The 25,182-nt window shown below is 51.4% G+C and overlaps 1 protein-coding gene across 27 annotated transcripts in view; it reads right to left on the reverse strand.

Moving 5' to 3' along the window:
- NRXN2 (neurexin 2) overlaps positions 1-25,182 on the reverse strand; it is a 115,815-nt gene that overhangs the window by 73,430 nt on the left and 17,203 nt on the right. For 18 of the 27 annotated variants that reach the window (XM_031015871.3, XM_055354410.2, XM_031015870.3 and 15 more), the window contains exons 3-6: positions 18,231-18,248; positions 13,286-13,315; positions 10,836-10,907; positions 6,079-6,380 (exon numbers count right to left, since the gene is read on the reverse strand). In XM_031015871.3, the coding sequence (XP_030871731.1) occupies positions 6,079-6,380; positions 10,836-10,907; positions 13,286-13,315; positions 18,231-18,248 (422 nt within the window). The remainder of the gene's footprint in view (positions 1-6,078; positions 6,381-10,835; positions 10,908-13,285; positions 13,316-18,230; positions 18,249-25,182) is intronic. The other 9 variants (XM_031015869.3, XM_031015873.3, XM_031015872.3 and 6 more) reach the window with 4 other exon arrangements.

Consider the following 25,182-nt stretch of genomic DNA (forward strand, 5'->3'; position numbering starts at 1 on the left):
ATGGCATGAACCCAGGAGGCAGAGCTTGCAGTGAGCCAAGATCACACCACTGCACTCCAGCCTGGGTGACAGAGCGAGACTCTGTCTCAAAAAAAAAAAAAAAAAGAATCAGGATTGAGAAGAAACAGATGTGAGTTCTAACCCTTGGGCCTTCCACTAATTTGACAAGAGATCCAGGCTTCCTCTTAAAAATAGCAGGGTTGGAGTAGATGAGATGGGGCCCCTCTAGACCTAGGAATTAAGGATCCAGACCCAGTCCAGTGGAGATCATGTTTATGGGGGCAATTGTTGTGAAATACTAGAATGCAGCTTCCACTGGAACCCATTCCTGGTGGCCTGGGACACAGCACAGGGAAGGGGTACACAGCAGCCCAGGCCTTCCCTATGGCCAGGATCTGGAGAACTGAGGCTTCAGACTAACAGATGAGCAACAAAGGCTTTATCCCACTCATAGAAAGAGCTAGAGAGCTCCTGGAGCCTGGGAGCACAAGCATGACAACACATGATGAATGAGAAGGGCATCAGAGTCACAGAGGGGAGAAGTCACACATCATATCATGTGGTCATTTTTACCAAGTCTTTCTGACTCAAACACCAGCTGTAGGAATTCACCAGGCAGAAAGGAGAGCCTCGGGACAAAACTATACCCCATCTCCACCTTGAAATATGAGTGTAGCTCCAGCCCTGCTCAAGAAAGCCAAGAGAGGGAATATTTACACAAATCATAAAAATCTGGGGTGAAGACAATCTGTGGACCTTGAGTAAGAGAAGCTCAGGACAAAGAGAAGAGGAACCCACTCCACTTGCACATAAGAGGGACCCATTCTTCAGACATACAAGCAGAACATTGAAATGGCTTCAAAATTTGAGAACGTCCAAGAATGACAGAAGCACAGGACAAACCCCAGCCTCCTTTGCATTTTGCACCAATGACAACAACCAGGCCCTCACTTGGAGGCAGAGGAATAGAGTGGTTTCAAAATCAGACTTTCAACTCTACCACTTCCTAACTGGATAACCTTGAGCAAGTTCTTTAACCTTCTGCATCTTGTTTTTCTCATCAGTAAAATGGGAATAATATCTCCACCTCACAGAGTTGTCATAAAAATTAGGTGAGATAGTAAAGAGAAATGAGATCCTTGAGGCCAGGGGCTAGTGGGGAGAGACGTTACAGTGCAATCTGAGAAACGCTGTGACAGAAAGATAAAGTCCTGAGGAAATTTAGAGGAAGGACCAGGAGAGGTGTTCTTCTGGTCTTGTAAAGTGAATTAGGCTCAGGCACAGTGCCTCACACCTGTAATCCCAGCACTTTGGGAGGCTGAGGTAGGCGGATCACTTGAGGTCAACAGTTCAAGACCAGCCTGGCCAACATGGTGAAACCCCGTCTCTACTAAAAATACAAAAATTAGCCAGGCGTGATGGCAGGAACCTGTAATCCCAGCTACTCAGGAGGCTGAGGCAGGAGAATCACTTGAACCTGGGAGGCAGAGTTTGCAGTGAGCTGAGACTGCGCCACTGCACTCCAACCTGAGAGACAAAGTGAGACTCTATCTCCAAAAAAAAAAAGTAAAAAAAAAAGTGAATTGTGAATTGGAGGGTTTTTTTCCAAGAGGACAAGAAGTAGTTCAGTGCTCACATGAAGTAGTTAGATCTGCTACTTTTGGACATGGGTCCTCGTGTCCAAAACCTTACCAGCTACCTTCAGGAAAGAGACCAAATGGATCAGAAAAAAACTACTAGGAAAACAACTACAAACACTTAATAGTTGCAGGTATTAAGCAACCAATTTGCTTACCACCTAGAAGTACAGATAAGGAATGAATACAAATATTGACAACACAGGCAGAATGTGATGAGACGGCTCAAATACACATTTCCAAGGGCTCAAAGAACATAGCAAAGAAGGAAGGCTGGCTGGAGGAAGGGATCAAGGAAGGCTTTTTGAAGATGGTGGCATTTAAGCTAGGCCTGAAGGATTGAAAAAAATACAACTAATTCGTGCCAGGCACTGTGTTGAGTGTTTTAAGGCAATACCCCAGTTAGTCATCAAAAGACTCATTCTCACTTTGCTGATGAGGAGCTGAAGCACACAGAGGTTGTATAACTTGCCTAAAAGCACTCAAACTATTGGCAGAGCTGGGATTTGAACCTGGTCTTTCTGACTCAAACCTCAGATCTAGGATATCACCAGAAAGAAAGGAGGGCAACTAAGTGGTGTCTGTAGGAGAACTGTGAAAACAAAGGGAAAAACTAAGAAAATTGGCACGGATGAGTATGGAGAACGGCACAGCAGACCCTGAGACAGGGTGTACGCCATGCCAGAGAGGGAGAGAGGCCTGGGCAGGAAGGGGAGGAAAGGAATCTAATTGCCTGATGGACTCCACCCCTGGGGACTCCATCCTTAGGGGAATGCGTTCCTAAGGAATGCATCCCAAGACTCCCAGGGGTCTCCCCATCCTTAATGACTCCATCCTTGGGGACTGCATGCCTGGGAACTCCATCTTTGGGGGGCTACACTCTTGCTGGACTCCATCCTTGAGGACTGCATCCTTGGTGGACTCCAACCTTGGGGACTCCATTCTTGGGGATTCCATCTTTGGGTATTCCATCCTTGGGGACTCCATCCTTGGTAGATTCCATCCTTGAGGACTGCATCTTTAGAGGACTCTGCCCCTGGGGCAGTCCCCCATTATGGGGGACTCCATCTCTGGGGACTCCATCATTGGGGGACTCCATTCTTGGGGACTCCACCCTTGGCAGACTCTATTCTTGGGGACTGCATCTTTAGGGGACTCCATCCTTGGGGACTCCATCCCTAGGAGAATGCATCCTTAAGAGACTCCATCCTTGGGGACTCCATCCTCGGGGACCACATCTTTGAGGGACTCCATCCTTGCGGACCACACCTTTGAGGGACTCCATCCTTACGGACCACATCTTTGAGGGACTCCATCCTTGAGGACTGCATCCTTGGGGACTCCATTTTTGGGACCTGGAGGAGCTCCTGAAAGCCTCTGCACCAAGGAGAGCTGTTATCCAAGCTGGGCAGGAGGAAGCACCATGTGATATTTTGATAGCCAGCTTGTCTTCCAAATTTGGTGCTGGCTAATGAGGAAATGGGTTTGCACACTGCTTGCATGGTGGTGGGAGGCAGTTAGGAAGCATACTGGGTATGGGAGGAGAGTGGGCCCAGGATTTAAAATAGACCTCGGGGAATCCTCAGAGGTAATAATTCCTGCCAAGATCCTCCAAGAGACACCTCCGGTCACAGTGACCTCGAGGGCTGGATTTGAAAGGAGAGAGAGGAGAGAAGGAGATACTGTCTCATCAGGTGCCCCTGGTCCTAACTGCTATGTTCTGAGAGCCTCTAGATGATTCCAGGGATAATTACCAAGTCCAAGGGAAAAAGGGAAATTCTGCCTCCTTCCAGTCTTTGGAGCTGGCCCTTGACCCACTCCCATGGCTGCAGAAGCAAAGGGAATGGAGACCCCTCAGTGCTGGTTCTCAGGTAGGTCCTCCCCAGAAGGCCATCTCCCTGGCCATTCTAATCAAATGAGAAAAATAACCTGGAAGCCACAGTGTTCTCAGATCCTGGCACTCTATCCTGTAAGGCTGAAGACAGATGTCATTTCTCCCTGTCCTTGCTCCTGGCCCACAAAACCTGGGGAAGACAGAATATTGATTCAAACCACTCCACCCATCATCACCCTTTTTATCATGTAAGTGTTGTTCCAATCCCAGGATGTCACCCAGACACTATAGAAACTTGATTGAGGCCAGGTGTGGTGGCTAACACCTGTAATCCCAGCGTTTTGGGAGGCCAAGGCAGGAGGATCATTTGAGGTCAGGAGTTCAAGACCAGCCTGGCCAATATGGTGAAACCCCATCTCTACTAAAAATACAGAAATTAGCTGGGTGTGGTAGCGGGCACCTGTAATCCCAGCTACTCGGGAGGCTGAGGCAGGAGAATCACTATAACCTGGGAGACAGAGGTTGGAGTGAGCCGAGATCACGCCACTGCACTCCAGCCTGGGCAACAGAGCGAGACTCCGTCTCAAAAAAAAAAAAAAAAAAGAAAAGAAATTCCCCCAGAATCCCTTTTTAAAGAGAGCACTCAACCAAAGTCTTTAAGCAGACACCCTCTGTGGACCTCAGGACCTGCTTTAGGGTCAATATGACCTGCCTCTCTGCTCTGAGACTTCTGGTAGAACAATCCAGGGGAAGAAGTTTCCATCAGTTACCAGCTTGGACTCTCGACTCCGGGAACCCCAGGAAGAAGCAGCCGAGGGTCACTGTCTACACTCAGCACTGCTGAGGCTGAGTGTCTCCTCCTCTGTGTGGCTTTCCCACCTCCCCTAGCCACAGACCTCTCCCTCGTCTTGGGTATCACTTGAGTCCTAGGGTGTTTAAGGTTTCTGCTGCTCACTTGGCACTGGCATAGCTTTGCTCTATTCACTTTTAACAGACTCATCCTGTCTCCTCAAGAGCTGAAGTCCTGGAAGGGCAGGGACCATGTCTTTTTTTCCCCCTCTGTTCCCAGTATGGATGTGCCATGTATTTTTTGGTCATATGATGCATGGATAGGAACTCTGAACTTGGAGCATCTTGCCAAAGTCGGTACCAGGTGACAGCGCTGGTCCTAGAGAGAGGAAAGTGAGCAGGAAGCACTAGAGGCAACTCCTCTATACCCCCCAATAAAATGTGTGTGGCATCTGAAACTGTCACAAATGCACATGACACACTCAGATGCACTCGGTAATGACAACGCGGGACAGCCCTCTGATTGGGTAAAGGGATGATTTGACAAGAAGAGGAGCCCCGCATTAAGGAGTGACTCCACCAAGCATGTCACTCTGCGAAACGCAGGGGTCACTAAGAATAGGCACATTAGTAGGAGCCCGGCTGCAACAGGTAGTGGCAGGCCTGAAGAAGAGCAGCAGGATTAGTCACTGCGTTCTCCTGGCAAGGAGGAGTGGCATTAATGAGAGGTATCCCCACTAGATCATCATCGATGGTGTGAAATGAGAACAGGTAGGAAGAGTGGGAGGCCAGCCAAGATCCTGAGCCTGCTGACAAGGCTTTCAGCGGGAGGAAGGGGAGGAGAAGGAGGATGACAGAAGGAGAGACAAGGAAAGTTAGCCACCACACCGCTAGAACGAGGAAGTTCAGAGAAGATAACTAGGAAGAGACTGGCCAGAGACAGCTTCACCTGCACTAGCCATCCTGGGCCTTGGGAAAGGTGAAGAGGACCACTCCTAAGAGGACATGTCCAGTGGGAGCATCTGGGAACAGGAGCTCCTGTCTGCAGGAGCCAATGCAGGAAGGACTCTGAGCACCTGCGTGGGCTTGCCCAGGAGCCAAGGGGAGGCAGAAAGCAAGCCATGGATGCTGGGAGGGCCTGGCTCCTTTGAAAGAAAGAGAAGGAAAAGAAGGGCATGTCCTGCCCAGAGGAGATGAAGGGCCAAGCCCCCTCTCTGCTCCTGCTCTCTGTCACCTACCTACTATGCCACCACCTCACTGGCTCCATCTCTGCCTCTGCCCTAAAAAAGTCTCGGCTGGGGGCAGAACACATCCTGCCCGCACACATTAACTCAGGCTTGCCTTCGTGCCTTGCTGCCCTAGTGTTGGGACACCCTCATCTGCTCCACCAGGCCAAAGCCTGCCCACTCCACAGGAACCCCTCCCCACCCCCTGGCACCCAGGAGCACCCATTCAGGCACTGGCTCACTCCTCCCATCTCCTGAATTGCCCTCCTGCTAAATCACCTGATTTCTTAGCCCCATCCCTCGAGAGCCCAGCTGCTCCCAACAATCTGAGCCCAGTCCTTCCCCTGCCCTCAGGTTCCTGCCCAGGGACAGTTCCGGAGCCTCCTCAGCTCAGCTCCCTGGTCTCTGAAGCCTGCCAGCCACTGCAGCCTTATGTCGGGACCCTCACAGCCCCAACTCCTGTTCTTCTCCAGAACCACACCTCACTGCCCAGCCCTGATCCCTCCACCACAAGCTCCCGGCAGCCCCCTCTCCCAACCCCCATTCTGCCCCAGGTATAGCTAATCCCTGGCCTTCTTCTCACTCCCCCTACCTGGCGCAGGTTTCGGGTGACCCGGACATCGTGCCAGGCGTTGTCGTTGAACTTGCCATTGACGGGTTCCACAAGGGCCTCGAAGGCACCTGAGCCTAGGTTGATGACCAGCCAGACAGCCCCAGACTTGAGGGACAGGTTGACGTAGTCGGCCGACTTGCCTGTATGCAGCATCAGGCCGTTGCGTTGCAGGGTGCGGAAGGCCAGTGTGATCTCATCAGTGCTGCTCTGGATGGGGTTGTGTGACAGGTCGTAGCAGAAGAACTCATTGCCTTTGAAGGTCGCCACAAACTCCTCCTTGCCTGGATGCCGTGGTATGGGGAAACGGGAGAAGGCTGAATGGGGCAGGGTACACCAGTGCTTCCCACTCCCCTCCAGCAACGCAGGCACTGGTCCTGGGCACCAGGAGCCCAGAGGTCCCAACCTGTAGCTTTAGGCCCCTTTCCCTCCCTCGGCCTGTCAACCACCCTCTCAGGACCCTGCCATCTCTGCTGTCAAAAGTCAATGTCCCCTGTGTCCATTTCCAAACCAGGAGGCTGCTAAGTGGCTCCCACACTGACAGCTGACAATTACTCTGCCACAGGACCCAGCAGAGCGGAGGGTGCTCACTGTCTCCTCCCCACCAACCTTCCCATCGGCCACTAGCCTTAACAAATGGACATAGAAGGGAAATAAGAGGCTCTGCCTTACTTCTCCCTGGGTGCTCCTCCCGTATGGCAGGGTCCTCAAGGGTCTCCTACGCACAGCCCACCTCCCTTCCTGCCCCTCCTCCAGCGATGGCCAATCTCAGTGCCTGAAGACAGTTTCAGCCTCACCATATGGGATGGGACCAATAGGCCTGTTGTGCAGCAAGGAGCAGATGAGGAGAATGGGAGGTGGGGGAATGGGGGAAGGGCCAGGAAGACACACAGGAAGGCGAGGCAGGTGACAGGGATATGCACTGGATAGCAACAGGCCACCAGGCAGAGCTCACATGGGTGGCCACAGCCCCAGATATCATCTCCACCCCCAGCTCCCTACTCCAAGCCAAGGACGGCGCAGACAGGCCCATGATGGAGGGCAAAGAGTGCCTGGATGTGACCTGTGTGTGCCCAGAGAGTAACAGGGCAAGGGCAGGCCTGGGCCTTGTGTGTGTGCATGTCTGTGTGTGTGCAAGTATGTCCATAGGCACCCAGCACAGGGCCCTTCCACTGGCACTTTTTAAGCAGAAGCAAAAACTACTGGGAGAGGCTGAGGGATTGTCAGCATTCTGTAAGTTGGTAACAAGGGAGAAGACAATGACTCAGTAGTACCAAGAAGTTGAGGTTTCTGTCCAACACCAGCACAAGCCAGAGTGCAAGCAGAGAGAAGAGAACCGGATATGAAGTCAGGACAAACCAGAGGACCTGGGCTCTACCAGTGGCTCACTTCTGGCCATTAAGCAGTGGCACACAGCTGGCCCTGCCTACCTCACTGGACAGGTGCAGGGCAAACAACACTGGCCATGAGGGTCTTTATGAAGAGGCCGAGCTAACCAAATGCAGGAATTCTCAATAGATGCTCCCAATGCCCAAGCAAGAACAGGCACAATGCCAGGGTGCATCCAGGGCCACCAGGAAGCACTTGCCTTCCCCTGGTGGAGGCAGGGCTCAGCAGCAGTGCTATGTGTTGAGGCAGTGGGGTGGTGGCGGGGGGGAGTTTCGGAGTGCAGATTCTGCAGATCCCCTCCCCTCCACACACAGCCTGCTTCTCTCTCTCTAGGCAGGCTGCCCAAAGCCTCTGTCCTCACTGCCTCCGGATGCCAAGGCACCAGCTGCTGCCCCAGAGCCTGGCACAGCACTCACTGCAGCTGGCAAGGCCCGGTTTCCTGAGGCCACAGGGCAGCAAGGCTGGTGGGGGCCTGGGCAACATCGGGACAGTCTGAATCCCTTCCTCTGTCTACTTATGGTACCAGCAGGGAGGGCCAGAAAGCAAAAGTGAGGACCCCAGCAGAGACAAGAGGGGAAGGCGGGGAAGAGTGGCAAGGAGGAGGGAAAGAGGGAGGTGGGGCAGAGCCAGGAAAAGGAGAACCATCGCAGAGACAGACAAGAAATGAAGACGGCTCAGGGCTGTGAGGGAGCAAGAAGGGATGAGCGCGGCTATCCGGATAAAGAAAAGGAGCAAGCCCTGCGGGGACAGGTACAGGAGATGGGAAGACAGCCAGCAACGAAAGTGGACAGGGACCTCTACGGAACAGAAGCCAAGGCTTTCTGGGGCCTTGCTGTTTCCATAGCAACGAAGCCTGCTGCCCAGGCACTAGGAGAACCAGGGGGCTCAAGGACCAGAAAAAGGAATGTTTGACCTTGGTTTTGCCACATGTACTAGTCCCACCCAGAAGCCATTCCTCCCACTCCCTCACCTTCACTGCAGTCAAAGAAAATATCATTAAAGAGAGTCAAACAGAAAGAAAGAAAAGAATAAGGCAACCATGTGAGTAAGTGATTGGGACAGAACAAAAGAGGCCAGCAAAAAGGAAAGAGGCGGGTCTGGGGCTGGACAGTGGCTGCCAAGGCCAAGTGGAGAAACGAGGCCATTTCTCGACTCCTCAGCCCTGCCTCCAGTCTCCTGGGGTGAGTGGCAAAGCTAGCTACTCTGGAGCCTGCGCCTCCACGGGCTCCAGTCCCTTTACCACCGGAGACCTGGGTCAGCCCAGAGACGCCAAGAGGCCTGAGGAGCAGCCAAAGAGAACCTGAAAGCCTTCGAGAAGAGGGACAGAAAAAGAGATGAGCAAGTGTGGAAAGAAAACCCGAAGATGGTGAGGAGAGAGAGAGAGAACCTGAGTAGGGGAGGTCGGGGCATGACTTCAAGGGACTGGTGGAGGGATTCTACTGGGGTGAGCCTGTAGGGGCGGCCGAGGGGCTCAGCAGAGCACAAACCAGATCTGGGCTGAACAAGCCCTGAAGCACCAGGGGGCGCTCTCCCCTATCTCGCCGGTCTGGCGCGACTGGGAACTACAACTCCCAGCAGCGCTTGCACAATTACCGCCCCTAATTGCTCCGGACCCAGAAAGGAAGATAATAGCTGATGCTCGTTTATCTCCCACAGTTGGGGAGTCTGTAGCCCTACAAGTGTCCCCAGTGAATGTGGCTAGAGACTAGTTGTTGTGGTCCTGCATTTCTGAGAACCATGCATGAGGGACAAAGCAGCTGCCTTCTTTCCAGGCCCAGCTCCCAGACCTCCTCCGGGAAGGTCTCCAGCGCCCCCCTCCGCCCTCCCTACTCTCGAGCTCTACAGCTGTCTGTTCTGCTCACTTGGCACTTACTGCCTAATAACATCTTGTACTGCTCCCTGGAGAGGAAATGTGATGTGAGAAAGAAGACCTGGGCGCTAGTGCTGGCTCCACCACCAGCTTTGTGACCTTGGCTGGTCACAAAGCTGGGCTCTAAGTCCCAGCTTCCCCGTCTGGAAAATGGAGCTGATCATCAGGAACTGCACAGGCTGCTGTGGGCATCTCAGAAAGAGAAAGGGCGGGGTCCAGCTTCCTCAACCGTAAAGCATCCCACAAATAAACGACTCATGCCAGTTGGTAACTTTCTGCTAGTGTGCTGCCTCTGTCTGTGTCTCCCTCTCTTTCTCAATGATTTTTTTTTTAATGGAGTCTCACCATGTTGCCAGGCTGGTTTTGAACTCCTGGCCTCAAGTGATCCTCCCACCTCGGCCTCTCATAGTGCTGGGATTACAGGCATGAGCCACCGTGCCTGGCCTCAATGAATAAATTAACTCCTCTGAAAAGAGTCTGCACTTTTCATGTACTTTGCATGGACCACACTTTATTGTAGGTGTTAGAACATCAATCAGCCCCTTGGGAACAGAGCCCATTGGCTCATATGAAATAAATTTGCTGAGCACACGGCTACTTATGTGCCAAGAGCTGTGTGAAGCACCAGGGGCATAGGAACAAAAATATCCAATCCCTGGCCTCAAGGAGCTTGGTCTAGTTGGGGAAGCAAACAGGTAAAGTGACAGTTATGATACAGTGTGATGAGCCTTCTAGTGGAAGTGTGGACAAAATGTGGAAGTGACCAGGTTCACCTGGGGTGTTCAAGGAGACTTCCAGTGTGCATGGCCTGGCTGCTTTTTCAAGAGTCAGACGAAAGAGACACACCAAGTCATTGGGGAGAGGACAAGGATGGCGGAAATCCAGGCAAACAGAAGAGCAGACTAAAGAATGGAAATGGGACTCCATAGCCCCAGTGCTTGGCACCCACTGGAGTTCCTTGAGGACTTGTTATAGTGGCTTGTAAACTTCTTAGGAAAGAGATTGTCTTAAGAAAGGCAGCCTCAGTACAGAAAAAGGAGCTAGAGCCCCCAAGCAGGCTTAAAGGCCCTGTGCTGGCCACAGCTCCCAACCAGAATCTCCCTGGACTGGGCACCTAGCAGGCTTCCAGAATTTGATGGTTAAATTGGGGTTGCCCTGCTGCCTGGTTGCCTTAACAAAGAAACAGATACTTCCTAGGGATCAGCCTGAACAACTGCCACATAAAAAGATACCTGTGTTCTAAAAAGAGGTCATCAGAACAACTGGGCTTTGCGAAAGAAATGGAGGTTTGTGGCCCTTCACATCAGGGCAGCTAATGGGGCCTTTGGAATGGCACTCGGGGAGCAGACCCATCACTTCCCACAGGCCTCAGAGAGGACAAGGGGATGTGCCTGCGTTGACTTGGCTTCCCCCCAGGAAGCACAGTTAGCCTGCAGCAGGATGAGGGCTGGGCTCTCTGGGGACCATGGGGGTCACTGACCTTTTGTTGGCTGGTACACATCGCCGGCTCCTCCTCTCCCGGCCCCCCCCTCGGAGAACAGTAAGGACCCTACTGGAGAAGCAGAATTGGGGAGTCAGGCACAGGGGGTACCGAGCCAGTCCCTCCCCAGCCTTGAGGGGATGAAGGGCCCTCTCCAGGGTGGAGGTGCTGCTTGCAGGGACAGGGGAGGAGAGGCTTTTCTGGGGACTCCCTTGCCTTCAAGACCTCTAAGGAAGGAGCCGCTTGACAAACCGAGGACGATCAGCCCCACAGACCCCATCAGATTCATGATCACCGACTTCCACTCTTTGCCTGGGGTGGGGAGACTGGGCAGAGGAACAGAGGCCTCACCATGAGTGCAGGATCCCTCCTTCCCCACAGCAGGCAAACAGGCCAGCCCTCAGCACTGGAGGCCCCCAGTTCCCCCTTTCAACTGCTCGCTCATTCTCCTGGCCTCCTCCATGAGGCACATTCTCCCCACCACTCTGCACCTTTGCTCACACCCTTTATGCTGGGTTAAGTTCACACTTCCCAACTCGTTCAAAAGCCTGACACAGACACCCCCTCCTCCAGAAACTTCTCCAGATTTACACCCCAAGCTCCTCTTCTGTTCTTTCCTGTCCTTGAGGCTCTCACTACACCTTGAGGCCATCCACACCTGCTTCATTCACCACAGTGAGTGCTCGGAAGCTCACCCTTGCCCAATTCTTCGCCAGTTAGACCCTGGAGCTTCCCAGAGATTTCCAGGGGCTTCCTGTAATTCCTGTCTGTTCTTCATCCCACCATTGTGCCTACAAAAGGGCTGTGCAAGTCAAAGGAGATCCTCCCTGGAGCTCAGCCTGGGTGTGGGCAAGCCCTTTCTCAGGAGTTATTTTTCACTCCCTACCACCCCACTCATCAGCAGCACTTAGGCCTCAGTCCAAAGGCCCCGGTGGGCACATGTTACCATGTCTGGGTTCCAGGCCAGCTTGAATCTTCACCCCACCTCTCCTCGCTCCAGTGAACCTATATACTCAGCACCTGGCTTCCAGGTACCCAGCCCTACTGCCAGATCCACAGGATGGCTTCAGGATGAGAAAAGTCAGTGATGAAGGGGAAAAGTCCCTAAATGGGCTCTTACTTCAACCCCAGTTGCAAATCCCCAAACTTGAACTAGAATAATACTTGAGCTGTGGAACTTTCCAGGGGGGCTTTCTGAGATCCTTTGGGAGGGCCTTCACTTATGACAAAGGGGAGCCACAGCCAGCACCCACAGAACCAGGCACTGAGAGGCAAGAAGGATGTGAGTGAACCAACCAGGGTTCCTACTCCCAGCTCTCCATTTTGGACTTCCTCTTTCCCCACACTTCTTGCCATAATTTCACATCCCTGCAAGACTCCAAGGCCTCTACCTCCCCAGACCTAAATCCATCCCAAATTTCATATCTATATGAGTTTCTCCCTGCAGCCCAATGTTGGTCCTGCCTATCAGCTAAGGACCCCACTCTGTTCCTCTGTAAGATGACCCCCCCCCAACAGAGGGCTGAACTGGGCAGGTCCAACAGTGCCAAAGGGTCTGAAAGGCCAAAACCCTGAGCTCAGAGAGAATTAGTGACAGCAGAGGGCTGGAGGAGGCCAGAGCTGGAGGAGCTCAGACAGGACTCCTGAGTTCTGTCTCCAGGTTTGCTTAACACCAGGGCTCTCAAAGATGGTAGGCATTTAGTCAAAGGAGTGCTAAAATTAAATGGCTAGTCCCAACCATACCACCAATAAGGGTTGTGGAATCACTAACAAGTCATTTCATCTCTCTGGTCCTCAACGTCGTCATCTGTCAAACAGGGTTAAGAGACATTCAAAAGATACAAGGGTGAAGGCGTGCGGGTGGGCAGGGGGTTGGGAGCGCACACTGTGGAAACGGAGAGACCCTACACCTCTACTCCCATTTCCCTTCTCGTCATGGATGGGGGCCTCCCACAGTAGCAAGGTGAGGGTGATGAGACTGCCTAAGACCCTCTTTCTCCAGCCCATGCTTTTCTCTTGTTACTTAGGTCCATAGAAAAGAAAGAATGATCAGAATGAGTGGAAGGAAATCAAACACCACCATGAGAAAGAAAAAAAAGCAAGATACACTACCAGGAAAACACAAAAAAAGGGTGACTGGAGACAACGGCAGGAGTTCAAACATCTCTTGATGTCAGAAACCAAGGTGAGATGTGGGTGGATGGAGTGCTTCAGGGTGGGTGAGGGAGAGGGGAGCACACAGACAAGGGCAAGCCCCCACCCCCACCCCAGCACCCCCCAAATAAAATTAAGAAATGGCAAAGGAAGCGGGTAGGAAAGGAAGGAAGGTGTCAGGACAGGTGGAGGAGGGGAAGGGGACAGGGGAAGGACAGGGAGAAGAACAGAAAATCCAGGCGCAGGTTGGGGGCAATCCAATCCAATCCAAACCAAACCAAAACTTCAAACCATACCTTCGCTGTTTAACGTCAGGTGAGCCGGACCTTGGAAAGGGGAAGGAGAGAAAGAAAGAAAGAAAAAAAGAAGAAGAAAAAAGAAAGAAAAGGGGAAAGAAACAAAGAAAACACGAGTCATCAAAATCAGCCAGAGAGAAGGGAGAAAAAAGCTTTTGCTGCCACAATTTAAAAACCTTTTTTAACTTGTGACAGACATCGGGGGGAGCCCCAGCCCAGGAGCTGAGGAGAGGGGCCCGATGCCGAAACAGCGGGTGGAGGGCACAACAGGGGAAGAGAGAAAGAGAGATTAGGGGCATCAGAGGGTGAGAGGGGTACAGGCAGAACTGGAGGAAGGAGGGGGCGGGGAGTCGCTGCAGGGGGGAGAGGAGATTTTGGTTTCTTTTTTTCTTCTTGCCGGAAAAAAAAAAAAGGAAAAGGAGGAGAAGCATTAGGCTGGGAGGGTTGCTTTTTCCTTTTTCTTTTTTTCTTTTTTTTTTTTCTTCCGGGAGGCGGAGAGAAAAAAAAACAGTCAACAAGAAAAACGATTCAGATGGAGGAGAAAATAAAACACGACACAAAAATCAAAGCCACCTGGAGAGAGAGAGAGTGTCCTGTTAGCATGGGATTAAGCGGGCAAGGGGGCCTCCAACCCCCCAACACCCCTAATCCCAGTTACCCCTAGGATGCTGGCAGAAAAGGGGGAAAGATGGGGGGATATAAAGAACCTGGGCCTAAAAGGATCCCCCACTAAAGCGGGGTTTGGAAGGACACCTGTTGGGTTCTAATCCTCCCAGCTACCCTTCCCAATAACCTCTGTAGGGATAGTAGGGACCCTGCACACCTGGGTTCTAAGAGGAAACTGGGGTTCAAGAGGACAAAATTAGAGAGGAAGCAGGTAGGAGAAGGTAGAATCTACAGAGACACTGAGAGACTGGGGTCAGACTCTCAGACAGCAAGGTCCAAAGAGGACAGCCGAGCCCTATGGCAGGAGGCCCAGCTCTCTGAAAGGTCCAAGTACATCATTCATAAATTACAGACCCCCTTTCTCTGACCAGGACCTCTCTCAAATGACCCAAAAGCTGAATTTTGAAAATAGAAAATGGACTGATAGGAAGACCACCTAGGATTTCCATCCAGGATTACACTGGCCCCTTGAGACAGCCTTGTCAGCCCTAACCCAAAGTACCCCTCCCCAGCCTTAGTGGGAAGGAATCTGGCCCACTGGATCAGTACCCTTGTCCCCAACAGGCACCAGCCAAGGAAAGCTCTCTCCTAGAGAGGCTGGCAGCACCAGGCCCCACAGCTGGGCTCAGACCCCAGGGCTCCCTGAGATGGCCAGCCAGCTCCACCAAACCTCAGAGCCCCCCCAGCCCCACTCACTCCCCTGTGGTGTCTGGCCAAGAGGGTAGGAAGGGGAACAGCCCTGCAGTGCCACTGTCACCCTTGGAAACCAGCCCCACTGCTGTGGCAATGAGATGTGAACCCTAGGGATAGAAAGCTGGGGCCAGGATGGAAGTAGCAAGGTTAAAGAGTTACAAGTATTTCTGAGACGAAGCTGGGGGCCAGGATGCCTGGATTCTAAGAGGAAAGGCAGTGAGGAGGACAGGAAGGACATGGCCAGGGGCCGAAGGCCTGGACCCCGTGGCAGATGGTTCACATTGCCCTCTTTGCCCCATGTCTCTAGGGTGGCACTGGTTTCTCCCCACCTCTGAGTCTGAGGCCACTTGGAGGAGGAGGCCACAGCTGCTGAGGGCAGCCTCAGGACTGAACAGCTCTTGGGAGGATGTAGGTTTTTATCCATCACACAGGTAAGGACCCAAGCATTTGAACCGAGTCTCCTCATTGCTTACTCTGAATACCCTCCTACTCTGCCACCAACCCTTTCCCCAAGAACTACCAGCATCTCCTTCCAAACCCCCTAAACCCAGGACCCAGACCCAGAGCCCTCAACCCACATCCGACTCTCCCTGTCAGAAGCAGCCTTGCTCTCAGGATCCCACCCTTGAGAATCCAGGTCTCTGCCCACCCCCAGCCCAGGAGCCAGGTTCCCTGTGAACCCACCCTCTGTCTCCCACAGGTCTGACTGCTGCTGGAGGAAGCCACATCTCCCTCTCCCAGACCCTTCCACTGCCCAGCTCCTCGCCAGCCTCATTAGCATTCGGCAGTCTCCCTCTGTCACCACGGCAACCAGCTGCTCAGCTCCCTCAGGCGTGACAGCACCAGCCATCTTGGTGAAGGGGAGGCTGGTTCCCTTCCTGTCTACCCCTGGCTCAGCCCCAGCTGGCCCCAGGGTTTTCTCCCTAAAGTCTGTCTCCCCACTAATCTGAAATCTCTGCTCCCTCCTCCTGGCCCCCAGCCCCACTGGGGTATTCACTTCCCACATCCACCTGTGGCATCAGCCCCTCCTCCCACTGCTGGAAAAGAGACTGGCAGTGATGGATGGCATTGCCATGGGTCCCTTCCTAGGGCACTTTATCTGGCTACTTCTGGGTCTCTTTGCCCTGCCACAAGAGGCTGGGAGGAAAAAGGAGGTGTTCGGCGGGGGCTGCAGAGCAGGATCTTGGGGTTCCTGGAGAAAGCTAGGCCTCAGGCACAGTGTCAAGTGGGAAGAAGGCGAAGGTACAGAGGACTCCATAGAGATATAAGGAGGGCTGCAGGGTCCAGAGCACAGTGCCACAGAGGAGGCCCCCAGCCCAGCCACGTGGAACCACCACCTGCTAAACCCACCTCCCCACCTTCAGTCTCATCCCCTAACTCTCCTACTGAAACCCCAGAGAGAACCACCATCGAAATAAAGATGGTGATAGGTGACCAGATTAAGAGACACACAAGCAGGCACACAGACATGTCTCAGAGTGACAAAGAGATGCATCAGACTCCTAGGTGTGTATACACACACACACACACACACACACACACACAGCCTCCAATACACAGCCCTGCACAGCCACTGACATGCAGGCATCCACAGTGCCACATCTAAACCAGCAGACCACCATGCCACCCAAAGAAATGGCGAGGTGGCGTCCACAGGCCTCCTTCCCCATGGGTCCCCAAAGCCCAGCTTCCCTTCTTGTTCCTGTCTATGAGCCCCTTTCCTCTTCCCTACTTCTGCCAGACTCCTTCTTTCCAAGTGCCCCCCTGCCTTTCTTCTTTTGGCCAAGCTGTTCCCCGTTCCTGCCCCCCCGGCCTACAGCTTGAGGCTTGAGTCTTTCTCTTCCCACCCTTCACTTACCCCCTCTCCTTCCTCCATCTCTCTGCTCCCTCCTTTTTTCTCTCCTCCACCCTTTTTTCCCTTTCTCTCTTCCTCCCTCCACCTCACCCTTTGTTCCGGAAGAGACATGACATCAAGAGCAAGTAAAAGTCACATCAACACTAAATCTTATCTCCAGCCCTCAGAAGGCTGCGTCCACCCAGACACGCAGACTCTCTCTCTGACACACACACAGAGGTAAACACTGACACACGGAGATGCAAACACAGATGCAGACACACAAAGATGCTGATGCTCTACATAGGCATACAGAAATGTGGGCCACACCACATATGCATCGATGGAGGCGCACAGCACACCCATGCACTCAGACACAAAACCATGTTACATGTACACAGCATATATCCTCAGGTGTGCACAGAGACACACAGACCAGCAGAGTTGTATAAATGTATGTTTATGCAGACATACATACCCACACATACATACACACACACACACACACACACACACACACACACACATACACACACACACACCTGCCTGCTGGGCCCTGGGGACCTGAGGACCCCCAGGGAGAAGAGACATCCGAGAGAGACAAGTCAGACCATGGACATCACAAGGAAAAATGGGTTCCAGCCCCACACTCAGGCCAAGAGCCTCTTGCTGCCTTTCTTTCCCAGGACTACTGCATCCCTGGCACTTTCCTCTCCTCCTCCCCAGGGACGCCCTTGGCCTCCCACTCCACCTTCCCAGGAGAAGGGACTGGGATGCCACCTCATGCCTGCTCTGCTGCCTTCTTCATGGTAGCTATGTGAGCTCATCTTCAACACAGCCTTCAAGCCAGGACTACCTTCTTCCTGCTCTCAGTCCATCCCAGAGGAGGAGAAGAAACAGGGAAAGCCAAATTGCAAGAGAAAGATTCAGAGAATGACAGAAACCCAGAGAGAGCCTGGGGAAGGAGAGACACATGGTCCAGGGACAGAGTCTTGGAGAAAAGGAGGTAAAGACAGAAACTGGAGAGGGAGAAGAGGCCAACAAAACAGGAGATAAAGAAAGAACAGACAGAGAGACCTGAGAGAGAGGCACACACCCCACCCTTGCCCTCCGACCTGGATGAAGGAAGAAGCAGACCACCCCTACCTAGCAACCTGTGGGACAGCAGCTAGGGGCCTGCCGCAAGTGGCAAGTGCTGGTCACAGTGGGGCAGAGAAGCTGCCCCCACTATACACCCCCAACCCCCTACTCTGCCAGTGCACTCCACCACCCTCCAGTCCCCTGAGCCCTGCACAGTGGCACCAGACTCCAGGGCAGATTTTCCCCAAGCACAGGTTTCTGGGGCAACAGCCCACCCCAGCCTGCCCCAGCATCTGGAAAATTGCCTTTCTAAGCTTCCTAACTTAGGCTGGGCTAAACGTTGTCTACCCACTCACTTCTGGGCACTTCGGAATCCTGTCAGCCCCATCCCTCCACCCCCACCGCTCATCTCTTCCCTAAGTTTCCCTTTCCCTCTCCAGCGTGGAGAGGGAAAGGAAGAAGAAAGGCCAGTCAGCAGCTCCCCCGAAACTCATGAAAAGGGGACGCAAGAGAGTGGGGCAAGGCAGCCAAGGGAGGACCCCAGACATCCTTCTCCGGAGAGGCCCTAAACATGGCAGGAAAGGGAGTCCTTGGGTAGCCAACGACAGTCCCTCATGTAGGATCCTCATGGCAACAGATCCACTACCCCAGTGACAGAGAGGCTTCACTCACCTTCCATGGGGTGCTCCTCTGCAGCCAGCGAGGTTTGGAGAAGAGGGAGGCAGAGAGAGAAGAAAAAGGAGGGCTGTTAGCAAAGATACCACGGACAGGGGCTCCAAGGGGAGAGAGGAGTCCAAGCCCACCCAGGCCCTGACATGAGTCACCCAACGTGGAAGACCCAAATCTCAAGAAACAGCTATGTTGGGGATGAGGCAGACACAGAGCTGCTCCCTGAGTCAGAACCTCACACACAGTCAGCCAGTACCCATCACACCCAACCCTCAAGTAACATTTCAGGAAACCGAGGCCAGGACAGGGAAGTAACCACTCAAGGTCACACAGAGAATCTGAGGCAGGGCCAGGAGTGGCAGTCAGGCTTCTCAACTTCCCCAGAGAGGCTCCTACCCTGCATTCCATTGCATCTCACAGACAGATGGGGACACACTCACACCACTAATTGTCTCACAGGGTTCACTAGAGACACACTCATGCTCAGTGACACACTGACACACATAGGCACTTAGCAATCCAGTGACACACACTGTCTCACACAATTCACATATAAAGCCCCTGCACACAGGACCCAACCACCTACGGCCCCTGACCCTCCCAGGGTTGAAAAGACATCAAGACACAGAGAGAACAAACATGATTCTGCCACACAGCACTGTGTGACTTTCATCCTATTCACTTAACCTCTCTGAGTCCCTACTGCCTCTTCTGCAAAATGAGAGGGGTGGACTGGATAGTTTCTGAGGCCTCTTCTGACTCTGATTCTTATTCTAGGACAAATGTCTTCTTAACATCTGGATGAGGCCAAGGGCCCCCAGGCTGGATGGCCATGCCATTGGGGAAGAGAGTCCAAATTCAGTGGGCCACACTGGGCCCAGACCTAGACCATGCCATATCCTTTGGATAGGCAGACCTCACCTATTAGGGCCCTGCCTGGATCTGGCCTTGGAGCTCACCAAATGGGTCAAGGGAGAAGATGGAACAACGAGAAGATGGAGACAATTCCTTCAACTAAGCTACAACTCCTCAAGCAGGTTGGGCTCTGATCTTCTTTGTAAGAGGATGGAGGTGCCCCCAGCTCCAAACATTTGCCATGTGCCCACCTCCTGGGAGCCTTTAGATGAAGCAATAGGCAGGAGGGGGAAAACAGCACAATCTACAAACACACAAACCCAGTGGGGAAACACATACTTGCATGTGCAGGCCCCAGGATACACACTTATGTACACACAGCTATCCAGTTCACACTCACGCATGCACACACTATCTCCTCCTACCTCCAACCCCATTTGGTGATATCTGTTCATTTGCTCATAGAGAGGTAGCTATACTCTGAAAACAAACATAGTCATTTGGCATACCTTATACCACTCCCATAATCCACGCACATACACAGGCTGAATGCATGCACCAATACCTGCACAGTAATCTACTACATAACACTAGACACACACACCACCACCCCACAGTGACTCCAGTGGCTAAAGCCATACAGCCAGCGATGAACACAGCTCTTTATCTCCCATTTCCTAAACCTACATACACAGTCTTTCCATGTCAACATGTGTTACAAACACACTCCTCTACAACACAGAGCTGCTTCTACCTGACAGCTGCATCACCTAAGATACATGTCTAATAGTTTTCTTTTTTTTTTCTTTTTTTTTTTTTTTTGAGATGGAGTCTTGCTCTTGTTGCCCAGGCTGGAGTGAAATGGTGCGATCTCGGCTCACCGCAACCTCCGCCTCCCAGGTTCAAGTGATTCTCCTGCCTCAGCCTCTGGCATGCGCTACCACACCCGGCTACTTTTTGTATTTTCAGTAGAGATGGGGTTTCTCCATGTTAGTCAGGCTAGTCTCGAACTCCCAACCTCAGGTGATCCGCCCGCCTCGGCCTCCCAAAGTGCTGGGATTACAGACATGAGCCACAGTGCCCAGCAATAGTTTTCTTAAGTAAACTGAATCACATTTCATTTATGGGGGGAGCTGGCTAATAAAGGGGCCCTCAGGAAACCCTTTGGCTCTCGTGAAGACTGCTGTGCCAGGATTTCCTTGGTCCCAGTATGCTAAGACCCTGGTCAGTCAGCACAATTGTCTCACCAGCACCTGTGCAAATAAGGAGGCATGGTGATTTCTAGATAATCCAACATGGTAGGTATTTCAAAAAGTATTTCCACCTGCCAGAAATGTACGTCATGCTATGCTCAGGAAGGTGAAACAACCAGGCTTGGTTTGTTTCTGGCTTTTGAGAGACAGCACCTAGAAACTCACATATCTCTCTTCCTCTGCTGCTCTTTGCTTTCTGCTGATTCACCTATGCCCCTCACCTGCCACCTCAGTCCCCTTCAGGGTTGGCCCCTGCCCTCCACATTCCTCTTACTTCTCCTCGCTCTCCTCAGTGATGGCTCATTTTCGTGCTCAGAGACTCCCAAACCATAGGTAGTCCCGGCCTCCTCCCTGAGTACCAGTCCTGTATCACCATGTGTCCACCCAGCAATGCAATTGCTCATCCAACTCTCTGACATCTAAACTCCACCAATGAAGCCATTCTCGACACCTCCACTCCCACAACCAAGTGCTTATTCCCCTGTGCTTAGCAAAGCCCCTGCTTTCAACCAGTGCTGCCTGAGCTCCCACTACATGCCCCACACTGCCCTCATAGGTTCCAGAGATTCCATTAGTTAGCCATGTGCTGGGCACCGTGCTGACCCTCACATGCAATATCACATGTCAGCCTCACTGCAACACAGAGCTTGGTGTTATCTATCGCCTCTGTACAGAGAAGAAAACACACCCAGGAGCACAGAATCACTTTTGCCCTTCTCCACTGCAATCCTAGGTCATCATAGCCTCTGGCCTCACTCCTTGTGCCTGGTTTCCTGCAATAGCTTCCTCTTGGTCAGTCTCCCTACCCATCCCCAGCCTGACCCTCTTGGCACAGGTAACAGATACGCCTTACTAAATACCGCTGTGATGAGAACCTTTCAGTGTTTCCGATACAAACCTCTCTCCTGTGCTCTTGACCTATGTACCCATCTGTCTTTAGAGCCTCTGTCTCTGAGTGTCTCATGGGCTTCTCACATTCAATATGTCTAAGGTGGGCCACATAACCCTCTCCTCACCCCACCAAATTCCCTGATCAAGTTAGGCACCCAGAAAGCACCTGCTCCTTTTGTCAGGCCAATCACTGGGTCCTATTGGTTCCACCTTCTAAAACCCTGAAAACAAAACTAAACTCCTAGAAATCCTTATCATCCCTCCATTTCCACCGGCACTGCCCAGGCCAGGCCCTGGTGAGGCCAGGCCCTGATCAGTCCCTCTCCTTGGAACATTAATAAGCCTAGGAGATGATGCCCTCTACCACCACTCTTTTCACCCTGAAATTCATACACCGCAGCACAAGAAAGTGGTCCACTCCAACCATGTTATGACCCTGCTGAAAACTCTTCAAAGCTTTTCAGTGCCTGTAGGTTAAAGTCGAATCTTCTCAAAAAATCCCATCCGAAATTTGACTGTTTCTTCCTCTAACCTCTTTTCCTGCGACAATCCAGGCTGCAGCCACCCCAACTTCTTCCTGTTTCTATAATATGCTATGTTTCTGCACATAATATTTCTTGTGCTTGAAATACTCTTCACCTACAGCTGGCTAAGAAAATCTACTCTTTCTTTAAGACCCAAGTCAAGGGCTAGCTACAGTGGTTCGCGCCTATAATCCCAGCACTTTGGGAAGCCACGGTGGGAGGATCACTTGAGCCCAGGAGTTTGAGACCAGCCTGGGCAACATAGGGAGACCCGTCTCTACAAACAAATGCAAAAATTAGCCAGATGTAATGGCTCGTGTCAGTACTCCCAGCTACTTGGGAGACTGAGGTGGGAGAATCACTTGAGCCTGGGTGGTCAAGGCTGCAGTGAGCCATGATGACACCACTGCACTCCAGCCTGGACGACGGAGAAGACTTTGCCTCAAAAAAAGAAATAAATAAATTAGCCAGACATGGTGGTGTGTGCCTGTAGTCCCAGGTACTCAGGAGGTTGAAATAGAGGATCATTTGAGCCCAGGAGTTTGAGGTTACAGTGAGCTATGATCACACCACTGCACTTCAGCCCAGGTCTCTGAAAAAAAAAAAAAAAAAAGAAAGAAAGAATTAAAAAAAAAAGATCCAGGTCAATACACATTTGTCTCTGTTCTAAACAAAGGAGAGCTAGCCTTCCTCTTTTGTGCCAACTCTAGAAATGTACATTCTATTATTAATTATCTTATTGAATCTCTATTGCAACTGTGTTAACATGTCTGTTTCCTGACTTGACTGTGAAATATCCAAAAGTGAGGACAATGCCTCATTCATCTCTCTATATCCAGCTGCTTACATGGCTCCTGGCTCAGAAAAAAAGGCATTCTCCTGTTTGTTGAGTGAATAATAAAAATAACACTTTGCATATACTGAGCACTTAGGGTGTGCCTGGCTCTTTACGCCCATTGTTCCTTTACCCGCCACTGCTACATTGTGAATGGATATTACTATCACTCCCTTTTAGAGCTGAAGAAACCAAGACTCAGAAAGTAGGAGTAACTTGGCCAAGGTCACACTGCTAGTTAGTGACAGTCAAAATTTGAACCCAAATCTGTCTGGTGAAAACTTCCAGTGGGCTACGTGCTTAGCCTGGAAGTCAAGACTTCTAGAAACGGATTCTAATCTGAGGTTCTGATTTTATCCACCATAAAACACAACGAACTTTGTCTCTTCATCATGCCCTGACCCACTCAATTCACATCCCCTATATTCCTCATGTAGGCTACTCTCCTGGTGGGAAAGCCCTGCCCTTTCCTTTCCACCACTATAACTCACACTCTGTCATCCTTCTTCAAGGTCTGGCCAAGTCCCACCTCCTCCTTGAAGCCTTCCCTGACCACTAGAGCTAATAACCACAGTACCATTTATTGATCACTCAGAATAGTGCCTGGATTGTAAAGGATTTTCGTATATTAATTCACTTAGTTCTTACAATGATATTACTTCCATCTTAAAGAGTAGGACGTTGAAGAACAATGTGCATAAGTTAACTGCCCAAGTTCACACGGCTAACAAGTAGCAAAGCTAGGTTCAAACCATGGCAGCCTATGCTCTTACCCATTTTGCCATCTTTACGTAGGGGCATCTAGCTTGTCTCTGGGTCTGAGAGCAACTGCTGTCTATACCACCCTCTAGAGAAGCCTGTCCCATTCTACCTGGAGCCACTTCTACTCACAGAAACTGTCAGGACCACAGGTACTGGATGTTAGAGCTGACAGAATAACCCAACATAGGTGATTTCATTTGCTTAACTTTCAGACACAAGACTTCACTCCCCCCAGCAGAAGACAGAGATGGTGTCATAGATGGTATGTCTTGCCTAACATGTCAGGATTCCAGCAGATTGATGATCAAGGACAGTGATGAAGACCGGAACAAAAGGGAAAAGAAAAGACTGTAAACAGCCAAAACGTGCATCTAACACCCCGGCAATTAAGAATTGTTATTTTCTGGCTACTCTACACACATTGCCTAGAAGGTAGCCTTGCTCTATAGAAGGAGTCATGGAGCTGTAAAACTGCATCCTTAATAAAGCTACTTCTACAAAAACGAAAAAAAAGAACTGTTATTTTCTCATAGGACCTCTCAGGCCCTAGCCAGAGTCCACCTACTGTTAGTGACACACAATTCTAACAGCAATTCCTAACTTAGGAATGCTGATTTCCAGGTTCACACACACACACACACACACACACACACACACAGAGAGAGAGAGAGAGAGAGAGAGAGAGAGAATGTCAGTTGCTACCTGACAGCTCCTCCTACGGGTGGAGACAGAAAAACTAGAAAAAGCTAATATAAGAATTCAGAAATACAGCAGTCAGGCATCATCTCAGGCAGGGACAAACCTCAGTGAAAGAACCACTGCATGACAGTTTGGCATAATACCTGAGGGGAATCACGACCACCCTGAGTCATCTGAAAAAAGTTAAATCAAGTTCCAGCTATTATGCTTAGGGAGGCAGAGAGGTGTGTAACACATTGTGAAGAGATTTCCATCTAAAATGTGTTAAATGTGGGTTAGTTGTGTGTTTTAATAGGATAATGCCCTGCTCTCTGGGATGGGTTCCTCTCCAAGGACTTGGAAAACTGAGATTTTCCTGATCTATCTCCATCGACCTTTCTCTGTGCTGGGACAGCTGACCGACAAACACAGGAACACCCTCAGCACATGCTAGCTTAAGGGAGAAGGTGTGGCCCAAGGAATTTAGAGTAGTTACTGGTTTCTGATAAAACCTTGTCCCTAAATAGCCCCAATAAACCAAATGCAGGTAATCAATAGACCAACTGACCAGCTCTCCTTTCAGGAGGCAGCATGGAGACAGGTAGGGAACAACAGGCTCTTGAGTCAGCTCAGGGCTCAGATCCCAGCTCTTACATCTCTGAGCCTCTCTCTGACCCTCTGTAAAATGGAGAAAGTTATTCTCATGTGGTGATCATGAGGACTAAATGGGATAAAACATCGAAGACACCCAGCAAATGCTCAATAGCTGCGAGTCCCCCCTCTCCTCCCTTGACCTTGCGATCCAATTCTCTGTGTTCCAATTGCTCCTTTGCTGGGTCTGCCGCCACTACTGCTCTTCCTCCTCCTCCCAGCTGTCTGCCCCTCTGAAGTCTTGTGCTCAATTTTCCTCACCTTCTCCTTGGCCACTTCATCTGATCTCAGAGCTTCAAATACTATCTCTACACACACACAGCTCCATCTGCAGCCCCAGCTTCAACTCAAAGCTCTGGTCTCACATTCCCAATCACCTGGAATGTCAAGAGGCACCACCACTTAACACAAGCATGATCTATTGTGCCAAGCCTGCTCCCCTTCCTGGCATTCCCCTCTCCTCTCACCCCTCCACCAAACTTCCAACCGTGCAGACCTGAAACTTC

The sequence above is a fragment of the Gorilla gorilla genome, chromosome 9, assembly GCF_029281585.2.
Source record: "Gorilla gorilla gorilla isolate KB3781 chromosome 9, NHGRI_mGorGor1-v2.1_pri, whole genome shotgun sequence".
Taxonomy (NCBI): domain Eukaryota; kingdom Metazoa; phylum Chordata; class Mammalia; order Primates; family Hominidae; genus Gorilla; species Gorilla gorilla.